This window comes from Anolis carolinensis, chromosome 1, assembly GCF_035594765.1.
Source record: "Anolis carolinensis isolate JA03-04 chromosome 1, rAnoCar3.1.pri, whole genome shotgun sequence".
In the NCBI taxonomy this organism is placed as follows: domain Eukaryota; kingdom Metazoa; phylum Chordata; class Lepidosauria; order Squamata; family Dactyloidae; genus Anolis; species Anolis carolinensis.
The window spans coordinates 349645519-349670612 of NC_085841.1; the positions used below are offsets into that span (position 1 = coordinate 349645519).

The 25094-nt window shown below is 37.3% G+C and overlaps 1 protein-coding gene across 6 annotated transcripts in view; it reads left to right on the forward strand.

Moving 5' to 3' along the window:
• traf3 (TNF receptor associated factor 3) overlaps positions 1-25094 on the forward strand; it is a 105721-nt gene that overhangs the window by 46550 nt on the left and 34077 nt on the right. For 4 of the 6 annotated variants that reach the window (XM_062968499.1, XM_062968501.1, XM_008115748.3 and 1 more), the window contains 6 exons: positions 4226-4345; positions 12892-13140; positions 16283-16334; positions 19217-19321; positions 21037-21204; positions 24708-24788. In XM_062968499.1, the coding sequence (XP_062824569.1) occupies positions 12899-13140; positions 16283-16334; positions 19217-19321; positions 21037-21204; positions 24708-24788 (648 nt within the window). In that variant the 5' untranslated portion in view covers positions 4226-4345; positions 12892-12898. The remainder of the gene's footprint in view (positions 1-4225; positions 4346-12891; positions 13141-16282; positions 16335-19216; positions 19322-21036; positions 21205-24707; positions 24789-25094) is intronic. The other 2 variants (XM_062968502.1, XM_062968503.1) reach the window with 1 other exon arrangement.

Sequence of the window (25094 nt, forward strand, 5' to 3'; positions counted from 1 at the left end):
ATATCCTTCTATTCCCTACTGCCCAGTTGGAGAACCACTGCTAAGACCAATAATTGTGTTTTCAATTAATAAGCTTAAGTTTCCAGAGTAAGCTTTTTGTGATGGACAGTGCCAGAGAAGGAGCAATATTGCTAGATTTGTTTGTTTTTCACAGCAGTGACTGAAGGTGTTCTTCAAAGGGAAAATTGCTGAGGGACAGCAAGAAAAGAAATGTCAACTGTGACAAAAGCTGTGTTGACTACAACAGCTTAAGTCCTCAATAAGGAAGCAGAAACCTCCCATACAAATTTCTTCATTCGGTTTTAGTTAGAAATGCTTTAGAAAGGTTTTGGTAAACTAAAGGAAAAGGGGAACCAGATCTCACAGATGCTTCAATGTGTATTGATATTCAGATAATAAAACTTGACTTTATGTAGACATTGATGACTATAGAAAGGAGGAAACCTGAAGAATCAATAGGCTAAAATACAGGTTTGTAGAACTGAATTTACGCTGAAGGATCATAAAATCTTTAAGGTATTCAGCTATCTCACTTTGGTTCTCGGTTCCAATCTATAACAAGCCACGAAAGTGACTGGGTGATATCAGATCAGTCATTGTCCTTAACATTGAGAAGTCTTGAGAAGTGACATGATAGTCATCTTAAATTCTCTGAAGGGATGATATATAGAAAATGGAGCAGGGTTGTTTTTTGCTGGTCCATTGACTAGAATACAGACCAATGGGTCCAAATTACAAGAAAACAGATTCTACTTCAACATTAGGAGAGACTTTTTTATTGTAAGAGCTATTCCTGATGGAATCAACTGAGGCTGGATCTACACTGCCCTATATCCCAGGATCTGATCCCAGATTATCTGGGTATCCCAGATTATCTGACAGTGTAGACTCATACATTCGGATGCTGGGATATAGGGCAGTGAAGATCCAGCCTAAGGTTCTGAGAAGACATCTGCAAGTTCTTTGATAATCCTTGGTTGCTGTTAATCTGGTCCGGAAGACTTGAATTCATTTAAAGTAACTAGATCTGCAAGTTCCATAACATACAGTAGTGTAGTAAAATGGTGTCCCTTATATAAAATGGCAAAATTAAGGTTTGCTTTTTGAATATTTTTTGCGGTGTGGTGTGTGAATATTTTCAATCTATTGATGGTTGAATCAGTGGATACAGAATCTATGGATATGGAAGACTGCCTGTAATTTACAAGACTTGCCAGGGTTTTTTTTTGCAAGCATTTAATTCAGTCTTGCAAAAGCTAATAACAACAACAACAAACTTTATATACTGCTGTATCAGAGCGGTTAACCCATGGTAAACATTCAATACCAAAATATATCACACAAAATGCAACAAACCAATAATAACATAACATAATAACATATAATAACTAAAACAAGCTAAAACACTTGTTCAGGCTCACTTTTTCAGTTCACAGCATTCTTAAACATAACATCAGGCTTTGCAATTTGCATAGTAGCCTGATGTATCTTTTCATTTTTTTAGTCAAGCAGCGAAGATGCATTTCTTGTGACAGTTTGAGCTGTTTCCCTTACCAAAAGTGGTTCTGACTAAATGTGCAAATAGAGCAAAATTAAGGTATTACATTATTGTGAAACAAGACCCTTTGAACTCAGATTCTACTAGTGTTAAGTGTGATTTTTTCTATTTTGCAGCTTGTAGCTGTTAATTTTGCATTCATGGCCTTGGAAGCATGTCTTCATCATGGACTTTCCCAAAAGATGCTGCGAAACAGATATGCAAAGCAGTGATACTGCACAATCGCATGATCTTGTGATTTCCTTTCATAACCTCCATCCCTCTACCTATCATTCTTGTTCTAGAATTATCGATGTAACTGTGCTGTTAGTAATACTGTGGCCAATTTTTAATTAAAACAAGTCTGTTCTGATATGCTTGCCAAGTACAAAGTACATTTTGGCATCATATTGAAAGCTGTTGTAGACATATACATTTTGCAAGCCTTCTAGTCCCTTTTTCTCAGTGTTCCTATAATGCAAGATGTTTCCAACAAAAATGACAAATACTTGATGCAGATTTCCCTATCTGGAATACCCATCCACCAATCTGTTTCCAATAGAAATTAAAGACTTATGCACCAGGTTTTGAAGGCCTGATAGTTTCCGAGGAGGGAGAGATATGAGATCTGTCATGGTCCTGTTGATGGAAGCCATGTGACTCTGATTTCATTGGAATGGGGAATTAAGTCTGGGGTTATTCAACTTCAAGATGCTATTCAAGATGCTGTAGCTCTATATGGGGGCAATGTTCAATTTATTGTAGGAAGTAGGATTCTAGGATTCATGCATGATTGTGAAGAGTACAGAGTTTGGAACGGTCATTTTTTCAGGGCTACCTTTTTTCCAGGTTCTGGAATACAGATGTTGTGTGAAGCCTTCTTCCTAAACCTATCCCCACTATTCTTCCCTCTTATGCCAGTATCAATAATGAAACGTAACAAGCAGTGATGGAAAAGTGTACATTGGCCTTCTATGCGATGTATATCATGACTAACAAGTACTAGCTAAATTTGAGGAGAGTTGTTAGTGGAGAATATGCTTGGAAACTAAGAGTGAGCTTGAAACTCTAATAGCTGTAAAATTAAATCCATTCTTCTATGACATTTTTGGATGTTGTTGCCCTATTTCATCTTTTTATATAAGATAGTAGCATGTTGAGGCCATCAGAAAGGTCCTTGCATGTATAGGTTATCAATTTTCCAGCAAAACTGCTCTAGCACATCAATCAGCCAGGGACTAGTAACCACATTAGTGCCTATTGACTAAAATTGTGGGGTTTTTCCCCCTTGCCAGTGACCAGCAACTGGCATCTCAGACCAGCACATTAATAGGGATCACCATTTTGAGCAGCATTGTTCTAGCAGTGTATTGCATAGCTTCTCCATCAGCTCAGCCTGAAAATGATGATGATGATGATAATTATATTTATTAATACCCTGCTTTATCTTACCAAAGGAGACTCAAAGCAGCTTGACATAAAAGCATTAGTATACAATTTAAAATATGCAAATATACAAACATTAAAATAGACTTAAATACGAGCAGCACTAAAACATTCACAGTTAAAATCCATCAAAAACATATTCAGAGTTAAAAACCACAGCACCCCCGACTAGATCTTAAACACCTTCAACTTTGAAGGCCTGTCTGAATAAAAAAGTTTTAGTCTGCAAAATCTTTTTATCATTCTATGCAGAATAATATAGACTAGTCGAACTATAGCTTCCTTTGCTCCACTGGAATTGTTGCTTTCGAAAGTTAGAGCAAAATCAGATGGTCTGCTGGTCTCTTCATTCTAGGGCAGTGAAAGATGGTGGGCTGTATCTCAAGCTTCTCTTTTGTTTCAACATTTTTTAGAACCAGTTCCTAGAGTTCCCTGAGTCCCCTCGGGGAGAAGGGCGGGGTAGAAATATTGGAAATAAATAAAATAGAGCTAAGCTACTTCTCTGAGTTAAGAGTCCTCCAATTAAAAAATAACAACAGGGTGCAAAAGTGTTGGCAAATCCTTGCATTCCATTTTCACAGTGTAGTGTTCTTCAAATTAACTTTTATTCTTAGTATGGTGAGGGTCTCTTAGGGATTAGAAATAGACAACAGATTCATGGATTGCGTGTTTGCCTCTAAGGCAGTTGTGTACAGTTGATAACATCAGGAACTCAAGTCAAAAAGAGTCTATTTCATTGTTTTTCGTGATTTCTAAACTTGAATGTCATTTCAGGCTTGATAGGGAAGTGAGTTGATGCAATTTTACCCCCAAATACAGCCTTTACCAAGGTACAATAGATTCTTCCCATTTAGAAATACATTTTCATGACAATGTATGTAATAGATGGCTCTAATTAATTTTTCTTTGCTTGCATGCAAGTCTACAAGATTTTGAAACTCTTCTGATAAAAATATCTATATAGCATTTTAAACCAATAAATATAAAGGATAAGATTGGGGACATTTTAAATTAAGCCTCATAATATCTTGGCAAGATTTCTGTAGTCAATGCAGTACAAAAATAATTATTTAAGGGGAGAGTAATAAGAAATGAGCATACTTGTGAATTTTTATGGGGGATATTCATGTGGTCTGATTGTTTTCTCCACAGAGTGTTCTGTGATTTTATTGTAATTTATGTTATTGTTAAAGCTGTCTGAATTTTGGAAGTGAATATAAATTGGCTTTCTTTTCCCTGTAGGTTGAAGAATCCATATTTCACTGCATCAAGTTGGAACTGCATCACTGTTCATTCTTCTGTTACGTTTTCTTTTCTGTTCAAACATAGATGTCCTTGCCCTTTATCTTTTCCATTTTACAGGTAAGCTGGTAAATGGCAGAAAAACACAACATTAATGTGTGTGTTGTGTGTATGTGTGTGTGCTTTCAAGTTACATGTTGACTTATGGTGACTCCATGAATTTCACAGGGTTTTCTTAGGCAAGAAATACTTAAAGGTGGTTTTGCCAGTTCCTTCTTCTGAAATGAGCTTACAACATGCCAGATATTTGTTGATGACCTCACATCCAAGTACAGGCAGTCCTCAAGTTGCAAATATTTGACTTACAAATGGATGAGACAACAGGAAGTGAGAGAAATATACCCCTCGTAAGGGAAATTCTCTTCTGGAAGAGTTATCTTGGGGAAAAGGTGCCTCCATTGAAGCTTTATCACCAATCCTTGTGCCACATTTCCAAAATCTAATTATCACAGGGACAGAAAGTGAGATGAACAATGGCACAGGCAGCAAAACAAACACCGGGGGGGGGGGGGGTGTTTGTATCTTCGGAACTGTTTGTATTAATCAGACCCTGCCTAGCTTCCAGGATATGATGGGATCTGGTTTCTTTAGGGTATTTAGACCCTAATATTATTAATACTTAGACCTCAACTAGATGTGATATCATTGACATCTTTACACCTGATTGGCTGGCCATGTTTTCTTTAAAAATAAATCCAGAACTTTCTTCCCCATCAAAATGGCAGCCCTTGATTTGAATTGAATCTGTGGCGTGCGGGCCAAACAATTGACCCTTACCTTTGTTGCTTTCTAATTCAGGTCCTCTAACTCCTGATATTGAGTAAGTGTTACAAACCCTAATAATATAGCCATAGTTTTGAGTGAAAAATTTGTTTGTTTTATATATTATCCTTGTGTGGGCTAATGGTGGTAGCTTCCCCTGGAGAAATTTGTTGAAACTTTTTCAGAGTCTGGGGAGGAGCTTTGTGTGGGATAAGAGGTGCCCATCAGAAGTAACTCTTTGGAATTTCTCAGAAGTATACACAGTGCAAAGAAAGAATAACTTATTTTAGATTCTCAATGTTGTCCAACTCTAACCAATTAATCAATTTCATTACAAGATGAGATCAAAGGTATGGCTAACAAACACAGCTTGAAGGCATATAGCTCTGTTTCCCCTGTTGATTGTTCTTTAGCTTCTACGTTAAATAACAGGCTGCTTTTTCGTAAGAATGTAAGAAAAGCCCAGCAGAATTGTCCCAAAGGCATGCTGGGAAATTCACCATTGGGAAGCCCAAAGACATAATATGAGGTCACAACATGCTTATATTTACCAGCAACTTTACCAGCAACTGTGCTGCTTCCTCTGATCTTGAAGGCTCTGAAGATAATATGCTCATCCTCCCAGTGATGAACCTAACCTCCATAAATTGATCTTATTTTCTTCTGAAGCCTTTCAAGCTGCATCAATTTTGGCTAATGGTTGTTAAGAATATAGCATTATTTCTTGCGATCCTTCCAGAGCTGTTATCCCTTCACAGGGAAGGAAACGTTCCAGTCTCCATGTAATTTTTCTCAGTTGAGGTTTTAGCACAGTTGCTTTAAGAAGTTGATCCTTCAGTTCCAAGCATTAGGTTAGCAGTGGTTCACTATTGTTGCAACCTGCTGTTGCAGGGAGTACAAATAGCACTACTTCAACATTAATTTGTTCAAATTAACATGTTAACATGGCCTGCAGGGATATTGTCCTTTTCATTTCAGATAATTATCCCTAGCAGTGTGGACGTTTTGTTATAATGAATATAATCTGTTGGTGAATGTATGATCCCATTGTCCTCATTTTGAGTAATCACATTCTCACATATTTGTATTATTGGGTTGCCAATGTCAGTTCATATCTGTAGAGACTGCAAAGCACATTAATCTGTGGGAAGTCCTCCCTTTTATTTTATTTCATTTTACTTTTACTTTCACCTTGAAATCAAGAATCTAGTATTGCTTTTGGGCATAGTTCCTCATCTCTTGGGCAATATGTCTTGCTTTTTTCTGTCTTCTAGCAAACTCTTTAGGCTGTCAATACTGCTTTCCGTTAAGACCTGGCTCGCAAATATGCTTTCTGGCTGCTGCCAGAAAAATCAATAGCCAATATATGTCATTTCATAAAATGGAACCCTGAGGAGTTGTCTGTTGAGTTGATATGAAACATGGTCTGTCAGAGTACAATCCAGCCTCCTAGTTTACACAAAGCCCTCGTAGACTCTTCTCAAATTTAGTTCGGTGGCCCTGTGACATTTCAAAACACCAACAACATAACATAACTTCTCTAAATAGAACTATTTTATCCCCTTTTTCTATTGTATTGAGTAGCTTTTGCCGTGACGTAAAATGCTGCTATTTGGGGTTTTTTTAATACTAAAATTCTGTTTCTTTCTTTTGAATAGGGCATAGCTATTAAATCTTGAATGCCTGTCCTTTATCTGTCCCTGGCACCTTGTGCTCTCTTAATTTTCCTTAAACCATAAATGATTTCTTCATCACCTTCTCAAATAACCTTCTCTTTCCCAATGTATGCTTTATTCAGGAGTGGTAAAACTTGTTAAGCCCATTCTTATTTCTCATCTCCTCGGGTGAATTCTCAACCACCTCCTGTGATGAGTTCCTAAACCACTCAGTGACCTCTGATCAGACCCAACCTAGATGTAACACACAGTTCTACATGTGTGTGCAAGCTCACTCACCTATCTTTTTTGTGCTTTTCCCCCAATAAGAAGTAAACCTGAATGTTTACAGTAGGGAATAGGAAAATTGAAGAGGATGCTTAAGCCTATCACTTTGATGTGCTTTAGTTTTTTTTAATTGCTAGTGTCATCTCGGAAAAGATAGTTCAAATTGTGAATTTATAATCTGCTACTCAATTCAACCAAGCACGGGTATCAAGATATCAACAGACCTAATCAATCAGTGTAACAGTGATTAAATGTCCAGGCAAAATCAAATAAATTGAATTTCAACAGGGATAGATCATAGAATCATAGAATAGTAGAGTTGGAAGAGACCTCATGGGCCATCCAGTCCAACCCCCTGCCAAGAAGCAGGAAATCGCATTCAAAGCACCCCCGACAGATGGCCATCCAGCCTCTGTTTAAAAGCCTCCAAAGAAGGAGCCTCCACCACAGTCCGGGGAAGAGAGTTCCACTGCCGAACAGCCCTCACAGTGAGGAAGTTCTTCCTAATGTTCAGGTGGAATCTCCTTTCCTGTAGTTTGAAGCCATTGTTCCGTGTCCTAGTCTGCAGGGCAGCAGAAAACAAGCTTGCTCCCTCCTCCCTATGACTTCCCCTCACATATTTGTACATGGCTATTATGTCTCCTCTCAGCCTTCTCTTCTGCAGGCTAAACATGCCCAGTTCTTTAAGCCTCTCCTCATAGGGCTTGTTCTCCAGACCTTTGATCATTTTAGTTGCCCTCCTCTGGACGCTTTCCAGCTTGTCAACATCTCCCTTCAACTGTGGTGTCCAGAATTGGACGCAGTATTCCAGGTGTGGTCTGACCAAGGCAGAATAGAGGGGGAGCATTACTTCCCTGGATCTAGATGCTATACCCCTATTGATGCAGGCCAGAATCCTGTTGGCTTTCTTAGCAGCCGCATCACTCTGCTGGCTCATGTTTAACTTGTTGTCCACAAGGACTCCAAGATTTTTTTCACATGTACTGCTGTCTAGCCAGGTGTCCCCCATTCTGTATCTTTGCATTCCATTTTTTCTGCCGAAGTGAAGTATCTTGCATTTGTCCCTGTTGAACTTCATTTTGTTAGTTTCGGCCCATCTCTCTAGTCTGTCAAGATCGTTTTGAATTCTGTCCTTTCTTCTGGAGTGTTGGCTATCCCTCCCAGTTTGGTATCGTCTGCAAACTTGATGATCATGCTTTCTAACCCTTCGTCTAAGTCATTAATAAAGAATGTTGAACAGAACCGGGCCCAGGACAGAACCCTGCGGCACTCCACTCGTGACTTCTTTCCCTTTGGGTGTAGAGAGCCAGCATGTAGAGAGCCAGCATGGTGTAGTGGTTTGAGTGTTGGACTATGACTCTGGAGACCAGGGTTCAATTCTCCACTCAGCCATGGAAACCCACTGGGTGATTTTGGGCGAATCCCATAACTGTAGCCTCAGAAAACCCCATGATAGGTTTGCCATAAGGTTGCCATAAGTTTGAAATGACTTGAAGGCATATATAACAACAACAGAACTAAATTTTTGAAGGGAAAAAGAAGTGCACAAACGTAAGATAAGAGACACTAGTTAGACAACAATATATGTCAAAAAGGCCACTGAAGTTCTAATAATAACAACAGTAATGTAATAATAATAATAATCATCATCATCATCACACAGTCCTAGACACTTGGGAAGTGTTTGACTTGTGATTTTGTGAAACGAAATCCAGCATATCAATCTAGTTTGCTGTGTCATAATAATAATAATAATAATAATAATAATAATAATAATAATAATAATAATAATAATAGATAGTTTAAATTCAGTTGATAATTTTGTCTTAGAGCCAGTGTGGTACTGTGGTTTGAGTGTTAGCCAAAGACCTCAGAGGACCAGAATTTGAATTCCCACTCAATCATGGAAATATACTGGGTGAGTCACACTTTCTCAAGGAAAGCAATGACAGACCTCTTAATTGTGCTGAGAGGTTCCCATGATAGGTTTGCCATAAGCCAAAGTCAGCTTGAAGGCAGATAATGGGAACAACGCTCTCATCTGAATTTTGTAGATTAGCTCTTACATAAATTCAGTTTATCCAGTGGATCTACTCAGGTTGAAATTAGCGATTCTATGTAACCCAATGATTTTCTTTTATTTCTCAATTTTTAGTAATTTGTAATACAAATGATACAAGAGCACACGTGACTTTTAATCTAATGTGTCTCAAATTGGCCTAAATCAGGAATAAACTTGAATATGAAATTATGCCACTAGGGATCTGTGTGTTAAAAATGCCTCAGTTTAGTATGAGACAAGTCTCAGATGCCTTGTCAATTTAATCTGGTTCTTGCAAAAATGTTCATGCTTCAAATGTCAACTGGTATAAAAAGACAGTTATTTATTTGATTCTAACACCAAGTAGCAATTAAGTTTCATATTTTTATTGGGTAGCTAAGCAATCCTGATTTAGGTGAATTAGGTAAAAGGATTAATCTTAAGTGAGGTTAACCAAATTAAGGAGCCTAATAGAAAGTGTGGGAGGCTGACATATAATTGGGAAGCTGACAGATTTTTTGATGAATCCTACCGGTATCAGAAATGGGGCTGAAAAATGACTGTAGCCAGCATGGAGGATTTGTGGAGCTGTAGCTCAAGTGAGTAGGAGGCTTGAGCAGAGTAGAGATTGATGTGTATAGGTGAACTAAATCATACATTAACCAGTTCCATTGTTTACAGTATTTCTATCCTGTATTTCAATTTAGAACATTTTACCTAGAGCTGTCTTTTATCAATGAAATGGGTATTCTTGCAGATTGAATTCTTTTCGCCACACCTGTTATGGGGTTGATGGAACCTTGGGAGGAAAATCGGGACATCCGTGTTGTTGGATGTTCCAAATTTCAGGTAGTCTGAGCAGAATTCTGCTCACATAATTTTATGTGATGCTTCCAGGCTGTAAAACAATTCTACTGGAGGAGGCTGCCTCTTTCTCTGTTGCCTTTTTGCTATCAGGCAAAACCTATTTTTATTCAGGTGGGCCTTTGTCAACTGACCTCACTTACTTCGGATACAATTTTTTAAATCTAGGGGGTGCTAGATTTACTTTTTTGGTCTAACTGTAAATTTATGCTTTTATTTATGTTAAGCCCTCACTGAATTTTTACTACTTAATTGTAAGTCCATTTTGGGAGGCAAGACAGCATACACACATATATGTGCTGATTTCTGCTCATACTACCAGTAATAATACAGTAGAGTCTCACTTATCCAACATAAAAGGGCCAGCAGAACGTTGGATAAGCGAATACGTTTGATAATAAGGAGAGATTAAGAAAAAGCCTATTAAACATCAATGTGTATGATTTTACAAATTAAGCACCAAAACATCATGTTATACAACAAATAAACATCATGTTATAAAGTAGTTCATTACACATTAATGCTATGTAGTAATTACTGTATTTACGAATTTAGCACCAAAATATCCACAATGCATTGAAAACATTGACTACAAAAATGCGTTGGATAATCCAGAACGTTGGATAAGTGAGACTCTACTGTATAATGTTTTGGAGTAATAGCCCTTTATCTGCTGAAGTTAAATACCAACCAAATGGATCATCCTGTCTCAATATAAATCTTATCCTCCTCCCCCAGATAGCCTGAATAATTTTGTTTTAAATTTTGTTGTATGTTCACACTGTGTTTCGGTCCCTTATAAGCAATGTTTAACATCACTATCTTTACTAATTGTATGAGGTCTTATATTGCTGAAAGAAAGCATAAAATAGATTGCCTTGAAGGGTGTTGCTCTCCATTTTTGAACAGAAGTTGTGGAGTTATCTCTAAGTGCTATAGTTGTGTGTTTCAGCATGGCAGGAAGTTGGACTAAATAGATCTTGTGGCCCCTTTCATTGTATTATTTTAAGTACAGTCCTCCCTCCACTTTTGTGGGGGCTGTGGCTAAAGTCCTATCCAGTAAAACCAAGAATTTGAAAAGAATTGTGTGGGGTGGCACTCCCACAGTCCTACCATGGTCTTAAGGAGAAGAGGAGGAGCTGGTACCATACACTACTTCACTTGCCTTGCAGATTCGGTTCCTTCGGGAATCCTCTCCTTCCATGCCTTGTGTTCCTGGTACCTCCTTCCTTTGCCCAGGTGAAACAGAATTTCATGTCATACGTGAAAAGAAGATGAGTCGAATCTGCAGGATAACTTATGTGATTTGCGGGGCTCATTCCTCTACCCATCTGTGTGCCTTGAGTATCTATCTTGTTACAGGCAAATGAAAGGAGGTATCAGGTGAATCAGAAACGCATGGCATGCCTGCATCCCAAACAGCAACCCTGCTCTCTTCCTGAGGACGGGGCTGCTGTGCGAAGGTGCATATAGCAGCCCCAATCTTGGGAGGTGTGGGTGTTAGACAAGCTTACAAATAATCAAAACCACGAGCATGAAACTTGCAAAAGTGAAGGGATGACTGCATTATCAAATAGTGTTCAGTCAACTGTCTGGCATTCTCACTCCATGCAAAACCCTGGAAGTGGAAAAGGAGGAATCATGTATTAATTCTAAACCAGATTGCCAGAGTGGCTCCACAATCATTTCAAAGAATGGAATATAAATTAATCAAGAAACTTTTATTTATGGAAATCTCATAGTGATGGATGTGGTTGCTCTCCTGTTTTCCCCTTCAAAATCTGATTTGTATTGAAGCTGAGAGTGTTTGCTAGGTTGGAGTCAAAGGGAAGGCATATTGGTGTCAGGAGAAGGATGAGATGGCAGCAAATTTAATTTATGCCCTCTAGCTGTCAGTTGTAAGAAGATCTTGTTATTTTGTCTCTTAGGAGCTGGCCAACCTTGATCTAAGATCAAGGCTTTCTGGGTTGACTGGGATGTAGAAATGGGACGGGAGAGAAGACTAGTGACAGAGTTATTGCACAGACATGTACAAGAGGTAACTGGGTCACATGTTTCTGCAATACTGGTATCTTGACAGCTACTGTATTTCAGTCCCTTAACACCACCGATTTGTAATCAGACAGAAATACAAGACTAGTGATGATATTAAGAGTGGGTTGCCACTAATTGCTTCTCCCTGTCATCAATAATGACTCCAGTTTTGAGAACTTGATGAGATGAACAAGCTAAAATGTTATTATGATCTTTCTATATACAGTAGAGTCTCACTTATCCAACACTTGCTTATCCAACGTTCTGGATTATCCAACACATTTTTGTAGTCAATGTTTTCAATACATCGTGATTTTTGGTGCTAAATTCATAAATACAGTAATTACTACATAGCATTACTGCATATTGAACTACTTTTTCTGTCAAATTTGTTTTATAACATGATGTTTTGGGGCTTAATTTGTAAAATCATAACCTAATTTGATGTTTAATAGGGTTTTCCTTAATGTCTTCTTATTATCCAACATATTCGCTTATCCAACATTCTGCTGGCCCGTTTATGTTGGATAAGTGAGACTACTGTATAAGTTTTTCTGATATTCTTGTGTTTCAGTAACTTTACCTCTGAATTTCATTGAAATGATGAGATTTACAGAACTGTTTGACTAGCCACCCAGCAAAGGAACAAACTGAATAACATCAGGTCAAAACCCTTATATCTTACCTGTCTTATAGGTTACTTCCCATTACATTTGTTGGTTGATGAACCTACATCTGTGAACTTGTTTGTATATAATACAGCGTGCTTCATATTTTTATGTGTTCATTAGTTGTCAAACATGTAGTATCAATTGTCAACATGAAAATATATAGATATCAGGTTCAACAAATCAATTCTTATATGACTCTGAGATATATTAGTCTATATCTCGTTTCAGTCTTCATGCTTCAAACAATTCTGTATTTATATATTGATTAATTTGTATTGTAATATTTACCAGTTGCAACATGGACACAAGCAAGAAAACAGACCCCCCAGTGTCTGTGGAAACAGTTCAACAAAAGGCAAATGTTGAGCGCAGTCCGGTACCATCTGTTTATATACCGGAACAAGGTGGCTACAAAGAGAAATTCGTGAATGCTGTGGAGGACAAATACAAATGTGAAAAGTGTCGTCTCATACTGTGCAATCCAAGGCAAACAGAATGTGGTCATCGATATTGTGAGACCTGTATGAATGCTTTGCTAAGGTTAGTATTCCTTGGTGTTTTTACTGTTATTAAATTTATCTATCTTCCACTTCCTCCACCTTAAACCCATCACCCCCCCCCCCCAAAAAAAACCCCACAAGGCAGCTTATTAATTGAATATGGCACTGCTAAAATATACAAAAAAGTAAGCATTAAAATACAGTTTCTACTGTTGATTGTATTTTAAAAAATTGAAAGCATACAATTAAAAGTAATAAAAAGTAATTAAAAGCAATACAGCTCACTATTAATTGTTTCAGTAATCTCAAAAAAATCATCCTGATCTCAAGTCTGAATCTTGTTATGTTTATATTCTACAGTAAAAAGATGGGGAAAGAATAGCTGTCACACATATAAGATGTCATTTAATTGTATTTCTGATTTGTTACTGATTGTGACACTTGATACATATTTTAAGCATTCTGAGATAGAAGTTGACATTTTCATACCTGCTGGATAGATAGAAACAACAATGTCAGTGTTGTAGAAGTGTGAAAGTAAAACAAAGAGGTGAAGACATCTGACACAAGGACTTTACAACAACCCTCAGCCTTTTGAATAATGGATTTTAATGTTGTTTGAAACAGTTTTTAATTGCCAGCTGTCTCTGTTAAGGTCATTGCACAGCATCTAGTATTTCTGGATCAATTCCTCTAAATACACAAACACCAGGAACATACACGGTATAGGCAAGTGATGCTCCCGTATCTCTGTCTACATTGGTTTGCTCAGAGAAGTTAACTTTTTGAACTACATTATTCCAAATAGCTATGGCGATTTGGGGTCTTATAGTCTTAAATAGTAACTTTTCTAGACTCATTAAAAATAGAGAGCTTTCATTTTGTGAAGTATAGCTGACCAGAGAAAGGAGGGAGAATAAAAAATTTAGGTGGACTAAAAAAATAATAACATTCACTAGTAGGAGCAATTCTTATGAATTAAATTGCTGTCTGCTCTACCTTTCCTGCTGTAAAACATTTGGGTTCTATCAAATAGGAAAGTGTATCATTGTATGCATTTACTAGGCCAAGAATTTATATCCAGAAATTTAAAAATAAACTTAAATAATATGCAATGTGGAAAGCACAAATGTTCTGTGAGGAATTTGCTACTGAAAATCCTCCTCTTGATGTTTTGCATACGGTAGTCTTTTTCTAATATTTCTTTTCAATATTTTCCATTACTGTTACCAATGGGCTTTCCTAAAAATGTTAAAATGAATGAAATATGTGTCATGATGGTGTTGAATTCAGAATTGTAGGTGGAAAGCAGTTGGTGCAAGTCATTCCGTTGTCAATGCCCATATATGCATTAGCATATAACGATTATGCTGTATAGCTTTTTACACTCTGCATGGGTCATCTGAGGATACAGATATGAGAACCACTGAAGACAGCTGAATGGAGATTATGGCTCAGTATGCAGCAGCAGTGTAAAAGAGCAAACAGGATGCTTGAATGCATTTAATAAGGACTAGAAGACAATGACACTAGATCTGGTGTTTGTTCTAATGCAGAATACAATTTCCAGCCTTATCCTCCTTTGAAAAGGAACTCAAAAAAGGGAGATTTTAAAAACCAAGAGAGATGATGCAGATATATGGAACTGTGTTGTTGCTCTTATAATCACCACATTGAGAAGAAGAGGATTAAATTTACTAAAGTAGTCAAGCACTGTAGTTGACATTGCTGATTATGCATAGCATAGTAAAAGCAGTACATGTTGAGAATCCCGTATGTGGAATTACGATATCCAGAATAGTGAAATCTTTGCTTTCTGTTGGTTCAATGTTTGTTTATGTGCAAAATTGTCAAAATATTATATAAAATTATCAGACTATGTGTATATGAAGCACATATGAACGTTGTGTTTAGATCTGGGTCCCATCTCCAAGATGGGGCATTATGTATGTATATGCAAATATTGGTATTCCAAAATCCAAAGCATGAAAGTACATTAAACCTGTAGAATATAACAAAAATTGCTGTTGCACTCTGTACAACAAATGTGCTGAAACAACACACTGCAGAGCAAAAGACAATTTGACAACCTGTGTGTTGGTATCTTGAGAAAGAGCAGAAGTGTTAGATGAATAAAGATTCCCTGATTTTAATGATGATGTCCAGGTGTCAAAATCAAGTGACTTTCTTAGTTGAGAGAATATCGTCCACATATACAGAGCTTGTATGCCCCAAAGGCTAGGCAGAATAAACATATTCCACCCTCACAAAGCCTTTGTATTTCAAACATCAGGTAAGAAGCATATTTCATCTTAAATACTAGATTCAGTTCTAGAAAAGGGATCAAGAGTTAGATTTCAATGGTGAACATGTCCAGAATCAAAAGGATGGGTCTAAAGTACCAATGTTAAAGTAATTAAACCTTTGGAGAGAAGCATTTCACCATTTTAGAATAATGCAGGGAAAGGAGGGCCATAAGAAGACTGGGGAACCATCAAAAGATGATGTTAGGAGGAAGGGATAAAGGCCAGATTCATCCCTATGGCCTGAGGTTCCCTAACCTTGGAGTAGATAAGAGGCTTGCGTTCAGTGTTAGATTTCTCTATACGGATGTTATTGTTATATCCACAACCAGCAAGTAATGGCTTAGTGCACTATTGTATGAAGTGCTGCAACAATGTTGTTGAAAGGACAATGCTCCCAGGTTCCAGGTAGATATGCCTATGATCGAGGTGGGTTAAAGTTGTTTATTTTATGGTATTGCTTGAACAATACAATTAAGTAATGTTAGCAGAAATTTTCATCTTTTAGTTTCTTAAGCTTCCAACAATAACAGTAAATCATTTCATTCCTCTTATGACATTTTAACATTGTTAATAAATATGTAGGCACAAAAAGGGGTAGTAATACACAGTGTAAATGATAAGGCTAAATTAAGTGCTATCCTAGCTAGAGATGACCGATTAAGATGAATGAGACGTCTTGGCCATTTTCAGTGAGTTATGGTTGGATGCAATATCTTCTGTCCTCTTTGTATGTTACTTGATCTCCATGAGCTACAAGATCCCAATGTTTATTGACCATAGAACTCTGTGTGGTTTGCTATCAGCATTTTCTAACATATATGAAATGTTACATCTATGCACTGTTTGGTATAAGATCACATTTTCTCTTTCTTCTAGTTGCACAATTCCAAAATGTACAGCATGTCAAGAAACAATAGTGAAAGAGAAGGTATAGTTTTCCCCCAATTACTTCTTGTGCTCCTATAATAATAGTGACTCTTACTGTGTTGTTTTGCTTTGCAAACTTCATAACATAGATCAAACAGGAAAGTGGCTTTTCTTGTTATGTAAATACATCTTTAGCTTTCTCAGGGTTACTTCAAAATTTTCATGAATACAGTTTTTACAGAATGGCTTTTTCATAATTTGAATGCTTTTGCCTTATGTCACATTTTCCCGTCAAACCACAAGGCATGATATCTTCATCTATTTGAGGATTGCAGATAATATGAAGTTTGGTTAGGTTGCCTTTTTAAAAAGTAACAAACAAATAAACTGAATGTCTTCAGTGAAATAAGACGGAATGACTTTTTATTTTTTTCAGTCTTGCCTAGAGAATTCAAAAGTGTACATACACAGTGACCCATAGATCTTTGTTTTTATCAGTTATTTTTCTGCAAAGTTTTTATATTTGAACTAATTTTTTTATTTCTTCCTGTCAGACTGTACAAACGATACCTTTTCATACTTTAGGCATGCTAAAAGGAATCTTTATACTCAAAAGTCTTTTATATTAACAGTATCAGAAATTTATTTTTTGCTTGTAAGATATGATAAGATTCTTTAAAGAGAGAGACAGTAGGAGCAGGTGGAATCACTTAGTTGAATAGCTTCGACAAGTCCAGAGGTGTACAGATCAGAATAGACAAGGCTGTAACAATAAAGAAATTGGTACAGAAGATCCAAGTAATTACATGTGAATTGGGGTGGGTTAATGGTTGAAAGATTTATGGGTTCCAGTAAAACCAACTTGTGAAAGAGCCACAAAGCCTCCACTATTTAGGCTTGGATAACTTGGATAACTACATTCCACGTGTATTTCAAATTCCTTCTTCCCTCATTATTTCTGAATAATACTAAAACCTCTATATTCTTTCTTTGATAGACTGCTTTATATTTTGAAAGCATGGTTAGGCTTTTTGTGACAAACAGCATTTAGGACATTTTAAAAAATGTTCAAGCATTAAAACATATTAAAAAGAGCACACCTCTTGCATGGCCCTCTATCCCAGTCAGTCAAGGCTGAAGGCCTCTTTAAATAGGAAGGTATTTGCTACAAGCAAAACAATAGCAGAATGTGGTCCAACTGAGCTTCAGAGGGGAGGTCACATAGTCAAGGAGGCTCTCTCCCATGTCTCCATCGGGTGAGCCTGTGAGAGTGGTGGGATGGCAAAAAAAAGCCCTCTCCCAAGTATCATAAGACTTGAGAAGACTTATATGCGCAAATGATGGGCTAATCTGAACCTAAGACTTATAAGGCTTTATATAGGTCATAAACAGCACTTTGAATTGTATGATGGAGAAGCCCAGGAAAGTCCTTGTTTTTCTGTGAAGAACATAAGACTGTGGAAAAAGCCCTGCTAACAGATAACATCAACTCCACTATCCTTTTTCTGGTTGTGACTGACCAGATGCTAAAGAAAGTCATAGACAGAACATGAAAAGAAGCAGTCCTACCCCTTGTTTGCCTTCCAGGAACTAGTATTTAGAGGAACCCATTTTAATCATGTACAGTTATATTTCTGTTCATATCATTAAAGTCAAGCTACTACAAAAGTAAACTGACATATGGCTCAATTTTCTGGATTAAGGAATGTGGCAAGGAAAAAAAAAGCATATGATAATATTTGCACTCCAAAGCTTGAAGGCTGGAGGATTTAGAAATGGTGCTGCTTCTTCTATGCCTAAAGATAAAGCTTAACTGTTTATTCACTGACATTTTGTAACATCTTCATTTGTGGGACAGTTGATTTCTTCCCTCTTTATCTGCTCCCTGTTTCTTAATTAGTCTTGTAACTGAGCTGGTCATTGTTGCGTTCCTGCAAAAAAAAAAAAAAATGTTTACTATACATTGTCACTGCCTTGTTTCATCTCTTCTTTGCTTGGTCACTCATGGCAAATTCTTTCTATTACTATGTATAGATTTTATTACATTATGAAACTGTAGGGCATGTATTGAGAATCTGTCCTCATATGGTATGCTTAAATAAAGTTTTAGCGTTGGGTCTATGTGGTCCAACAACCAAAGGGTTGGATTTGAACCTGGAAGAATCTGTGGTTAGATTTCACAGCTACTATATTCTCATTGGCTTTAATTTCATTTTGAAATAGAAGTGAACTATTGAGATAACTGAAAAACAGTGTTATGATATAAAATGCAGTATGAAGTGATAGGAGCCAATGGTATTAATGCTACATTGTACACCTGGTCTGCTTTAATAACTGAGAATCTCATAGAACATGGTCAATAGCAGCCTTTTGTGTTTGTGATATTAGATCCTTTCCTTCCATTGATTTCTTGGAAGCACTGTTAAAGAATTATGGCTTCACATTGCACTCTAAAATGAAGCTCGTGCCTTTTTGTGCATTAGCTTCTTGCACTTTTATATTGCTAATAAAAAAGCGAATAGTATCAGCAGAGCAAAGAATGCTTAAAATTCAGACAATCTTCAGTCTTTGTATAGACACAGCAGAGAAGAACATGATGTAAATAAAAATGTATTCAGCCCGAGCTATATCAGACATCACAGCAATACTTGTCATCTTGCTGTGTTTGCAGAAATCAAGAGGTTTTTGTTGAGCAGATTTATGGCCTGTCATCCTGTGGTGACAACAGCAGTGACTGCACCAAGAACTGGAATTAGCAGATACTTTTAGATTGTTCTAAAATACTTATTTCTTGTGAAGATGTGTTTTTTATAAAAATTGAAAAGACTAAGTAGTTCAGTAAGCAACTTAGCAATAACACAATCCTTGCAAATATACCAGACAGCATTGGCGTAAAGAGTTGACCCCTTGCTATAACTCTTGTTGAATGTTTCTTAATTCTAGATATTTAAGGATAATTGCTGTCGGAGGGAGCTTCTTGCTCTTCAGATATTCTGCAGAAATGAAAATAAAGGTTGCAGAGAACAACTGACCTTGGGACAATTACTTGTGAGTAGTTTGATAATCTGCGGTGGTTTCCCATTTTACAGAATGGCATGCTTTATGTTGGTTTGTATTACCTGATTCAGAGGTAGATATTATACTAACCAGCAAGTGTAATGAATGTTGGAATATGTAAAGCAGTAAATGACATCTAGATTTGGAATATTCCAAATCTTCACAATATTCTTTGTCTTGGCGAAATATTCATTCGAATAAGGAATTGGTAGTGTTTGTGAGAGTTGTACAGTCACTATCAGTGTGATCCCAACATTTCATTCTCCTGTTTTCTCTTACCTGGTGCAGACCATCTCAGGTCATAGTCCAGCAATTTGCTGTGATTTAGATGGTTGAATAATTCAGTTTTTTATGATTCCAGTACAGACTGTTCCAGTCTGCAGGTTACATGTAAATCAGAATGTAGTAATCATTTGACTGTCATGATCAAAATGTTCCAAATATTCCTGTGCAGATCTTAGCTTACAAAAGTATCAAAAGGCACAAAAGTCATTTCATAGTGTGTAGGGTAAAAGTAAAGGTTTTTCCCTGACATTAATTCCAGTCATGTCCGACTCTGGGGGTTGGTGCTCATCTCCATTTTTAAGCTAAAGAGCCGGCGTTATCCATAGACGCCTCCAAGGTCATGTGACCGGCATGAATGCATGGAGCACTGTTACCTTCCCGCCGAAGCGGCACATATTGATCTTATCACAGTTGCATGTTTTCAACTGCTAGGTTGGCAGACGCTGGGGCTAACAGCGGGAGCTCACCCAGTTCCACAGATTCAAACCACTGACCTTTGGGTCCGCAAATTCAGCAGCTCAGCGTTTTAACCCACTGCGCCATCGGGGGCTCCTATTTCATAGTGTGTTCTTGAAATTAAACTGTTAAAATTACTTAGGCGATCCCTCGTAGTTCGAGGACGATTGTCTTCCATTTCTGGTGTCTTGGGGGTGGGTCTGTAGGTGGCTGAAGAGACCTATTCTTGATCTGCATGTTATACCAGATACACATACACACACACACACACACACACACACACACACTTTCTACAACATTACTTAACGGCATTGAAAAACTAATCAAATACTAATGTAGAAATGGGAAGGAACAATTTTAAACTTCAATGCATACAAAAGTACCAAAGACAGGCCAATTTATCATTTTGTTCTGGTCTGTTCTGCCAGAGATAGTGTAGGGCAATGTCTAATAGAAAACAGGTGTAGATTTCATGGTTATCCTTGGATAGTTGAATGAGTCTATATATTTACACATAAAACATAGAGTAACTGGAATGCTTGGAAGAGAGGAAGATTGTCTGTGTTGTTATCATTTGTGTGGGATATAAATATTTGTTTTCATTTACATTTTTTAAAACATCTTAAGACTTTTCACTTTATAGTCAATGCTGAAGTGTTAGGATTAGCATATAACACTTTCAGACCCATTCTTTTAAAAAGTTTAAATATCTGGTTGGGTAGCAAGTTTTAAGCTCCTCACCACCACCACCACCAGTTTTGAGGTTAAAATGGTGGTAAATGTGTTCTGGAAAAAGCTAACGTGAGAAAGAGGGTGCTTTGAAAGGTTTTTCTTTGTTTCTTGTTCTTGGAAGTCTGCAAGTTATCCTTTAATAGGTTTGGCCAGAATTATATGTGATAATTAAAATAAAGAGGGGTTAAAACAAAAACAACAAAAAACATTTATCTGGAAAATATTTGTTTCAGACACATTTGAGAAATGACTGTCTATTTGAAGAACTACCTTGCCCTCGTGTTGATTGTAAAGAAAAAATCCTGAGAAAAGACTTGCCAGATCATGCAGAAAAGACCTGTAAATACCGGGAAACAACATGTAAATATTGTAAAAGCCAAGTTCCAATTATTATGATACAGGTACGTATTATAACACATCATCATCATCATTATCATCATCTCCTCCTCCTCCTCTGTCTGTCTGTCTGTCTGTCTGTCTATCTATATGTCTATGGTGAAATGAGGAAGTATTTGTGTCAGAAAAGTTTCTGTCATAACCGAGGTCTGTTTAGCATCTTAAGTACCCCAGCTTTCTTAAATCTGTCCCAATCCCTTACCCAAGGGAACATGGTTTCTATGGTCATGCATAGCGACAAACAGTGATTGAAGCAACTGAAGATTCATAAACCAGCTTCAAACTGTGGTTTCAAAACATTATTTGTTACTGATGGTTTTTTTAAATTATTTGTTGCCTCTTTCTGGGTTCAAATATTAAAAGAAACCAGTTAGACTGCATAAAGCATTTGTCTCTTTAACTAGGAAATGTTGCCAGAAAGACACTTGGATTTTACAAAATATTTTCAGCAGATGAAAGGCTGTTCTCTTCTAATTAGAGGAAGCCAGCTGCTTGCTTGGAGGCTTGTCCTTTTGGTCACAAGACTGTCCCCACGTATTTTCTGTCACATGAGGGACTATCATTTTGGTGACTGTCAGGACCCAGGCTGCAGAACACCAATAACCATGCGCAGAGGCCAGACTCTATCTAATATCTTTATTAAAGAAATATATAAAAACAATAAAAACAAGTGAAGAATATAGTTCAGAAGCAGACCTTTCAGATGAGGTCAAATATAGTCTAGAAATGTATTGTCCAATATAAGATATTAGAGTTCAAAGTTTTAATCCACTTGACCGAAACACACACTTTGCCAAGCAATAGTGTGGGGAAATGACAGAGTCTTTAAAGTCCAATGTAGCTTGACAACAAGGCTGGAAAATAAACTTGATTCTTGGCTAGATCAAAGACTTGAAACGAGGCAAACATGAAGCATGAAACAAAGTCCGTGGCAAAACGTGAAACAAGGCAGGCTTGAAACTTGATCCGGGAAGCAAGGAACTGGTTACGAAGTCCACACACGATCTCTCTCCTCAAGCTGATCAATTGACTCCGCAAAGTTCCCCTTGCGACAAACACCTATATCGGGTCTCGTTTTCCCGCCAACAGAACACTTTCCCTAGAGAACGAGAAGCGAAACCCAACTCTGTCCAGATGCATGACTCCTTAGAATTTCCCAAGGAAAGCAGACCTAATCAGCTAGTTGTTTGGCAGCGATTCTCAGGCTCCGGCGATTAGCCTCTCTGACTCCTCTATCTCTAGTATAATTGTCCCTCCGGGAAAACGGGGGGGAGTTCTGCCCAAGGCCTGTTTGGCTGAATTCTTGAGGGCAAACATCCTCCAGGTGGAGAGGCTCCGGCTCTGGCTGAACCGGCGAAAATCCCATGTTTTCCTCTTCGTCTGCCACAATAGTACTAGGAACAGGACTACAAGGCCCATGAGTCATCACAGTGACTCAAAATTAAAATGGAAAAAAGCAAGCATTCATTTTCCTTCTTACAAAAGGGGTTGTATTGGAAACAAAGCTATACAAACTACATGTTTGTGAATGTGTTCGTTCTATTTTAACTCAACTTTGCATGCCCTGGAGAGGAAGAAATTCCCTTTGTGATATGAAGAACTAGTAGTAAATTAATTTTCAATTAAAGGAATATATATTATTTTTCTCAAGAATGCTACTTTAGGGCATTGATTCTCAATGCTCCTATTACATTAACTTAGCAACAGGAGAGAGTGTAATTACCAAATCTCTGTGGCAATGATGGGCAAAATATAGCCCTTTAGGTATCATGCAGCTTTGGGAAAATACCCTCTTGGCTGCAATAATCGTGGGAGGCTTTCTGCAGTATGATGTGCTCTTTTTTACTGTCATTTTTAAACATCAGGAGGATCATGTATTTAGCCTTCTGGAATCCCACAGAGTGGGGGCAGTCCCCCATCTCTGGAAGTTGCCCATTTCTTTATTATGTTAGTGTATGTTAGCTGTTCTTCTTGAATGTACAAGTAAGTTAAGTGATTTTCCCCACTTAATATGGCACTTTGAGTAGCCACACTTTCTGCAATGAATAGCAAATCTGCTTAATAGTAAAAAGGAAGCAGCAGGATCCCGAGAGGTAGTTTGCATCCAGTGCTTGTATTCAAACAAGTCAGACCATCCAATATGTACTTTATAGCCCCCATTGTATTGTAGAGTATCTCTCTCCCAACATCACCATTGGATAAATTCATCTGGTTTTCATTTCAGTGTGAACATAACCTAAATTATACTTCATGTACAGATATTGCCCCCCCCCCCCCCCCCGGTATTTGTGGTGCCGTTTGGGAAAAACACATACAGAAATATATATGATGTGAAAAGTGGGTTCATTTGGAAAATAGTCACAAAAATTCTTGATGCAGTGTGATGTAATAGTTTAAGAGCTGGCCTATGACTCTGGATACCCTCCTTTTGAACCTCCACTCAACTATGAAACCCAATGAGATGACCGGTCACACACTCTCAGCCTCAGGGGGAAAGTAGTGGCAGACCTCTTCTGAACAAATCTTGCCATGAAAACCCTTAGGGTTGCCATAGGTTGGAAATGACTTGTAGGTGCACAACAACAAAATCCCAAATCATACATTTCAAAATGCATATTTTGAAAAATGTGCATTAATGTACCTATGGTATATCTTTTTTAAAAGCCATCAGCAAAAGATAAGGTAGATACAACTGGTGGAAAAATGTGAATACAACCCATTATGTTAAGGAGTGTCAAGGCTTCTTTGCTAATCAAATAATATGATGATGATGTATAGTTTCATGATCACATGGAGTTCTCATAGCTGCTTTATGACAGGGAGCTCTTCGTACATGGAGCTCTTTCCAGTTGTCAAACTTCCAGCACATACATCTTTCAATTTCTTTGTACTGTTCATATTTATTATTTTTTAAAGTATGTACATACAGTATTTCCCTTTTTAATAGGCATTTGGCATAGAGATTGCATCAATAAAGATAAAAATATCAGTGGAAAAACACAGAAAAGTTTAAAAAATAAACAAGGTTGTCCAAATCCCATTGTAGAACTCCCTTTTTTCTCCTGACAAAGCAATTAGTAGAGAAAGACCACATTTGAACACAACCTCACCTGAAAGTATTTCATGCCATTGCAGGAAGCTCTCAGAGGTGGCTTATCCAAAACTTAATGTATTTCCTATGGGCTCTGTGCAAATTATGAAAAATGTAGCTTGAAACTGCAAATAATGCAGATCTGTCAACTAGACATGGAAGCAAGATTGCCTTTGGATAATTATGTTTTATGAGAATAGCGTGCACCTTTATGGATGGTTGTCTGCAGGAAAATAGTGTTTTTGTGCTTTATAGAAGGATGAAGTAAAGAAAATTGTGTCTACATGTTGTTTGGTTCTTAAAGAATTTCATAACCCCACCAAGATGTAGATTATGAAGTGGAATTATTTTAACATTATCTCTGGAAAGTGTTATGGGCTTTCAGATGATAGGATGTGATATTTTCCTGTGCCTTAGAAACATGAAGATGCAGATTGCCCTTGTGTTATGGTTACCTGTCCTCATAAATGCAGCGTTTCAGCACTCCTGAGAAAAGAGGTAAGAGATGTTGTAAAGTCATTCATAACAATTTAAAATATCCTATATTTCTCAGCTTTGAATGTTCTTCTTAGCAATGCTCCATGAGAATTTTGCCAGAAATGCCTTTAATCTCTTTGAGAAGCAAGCAAAAGAAATATTTTGACTGCTGAGATCAATGCCCAATATGTTCTAAAGTGTTGGAATTGTGTTTCAGATTTATAAAACAAAAACAAAAAAAACCCTTTAATGATGGCTTCTATTTTTTCTCCCCTCAGTCTTACTGAAAGCTGAAATTAAAATGTTTCCTTATTGCAGTATCAGAGA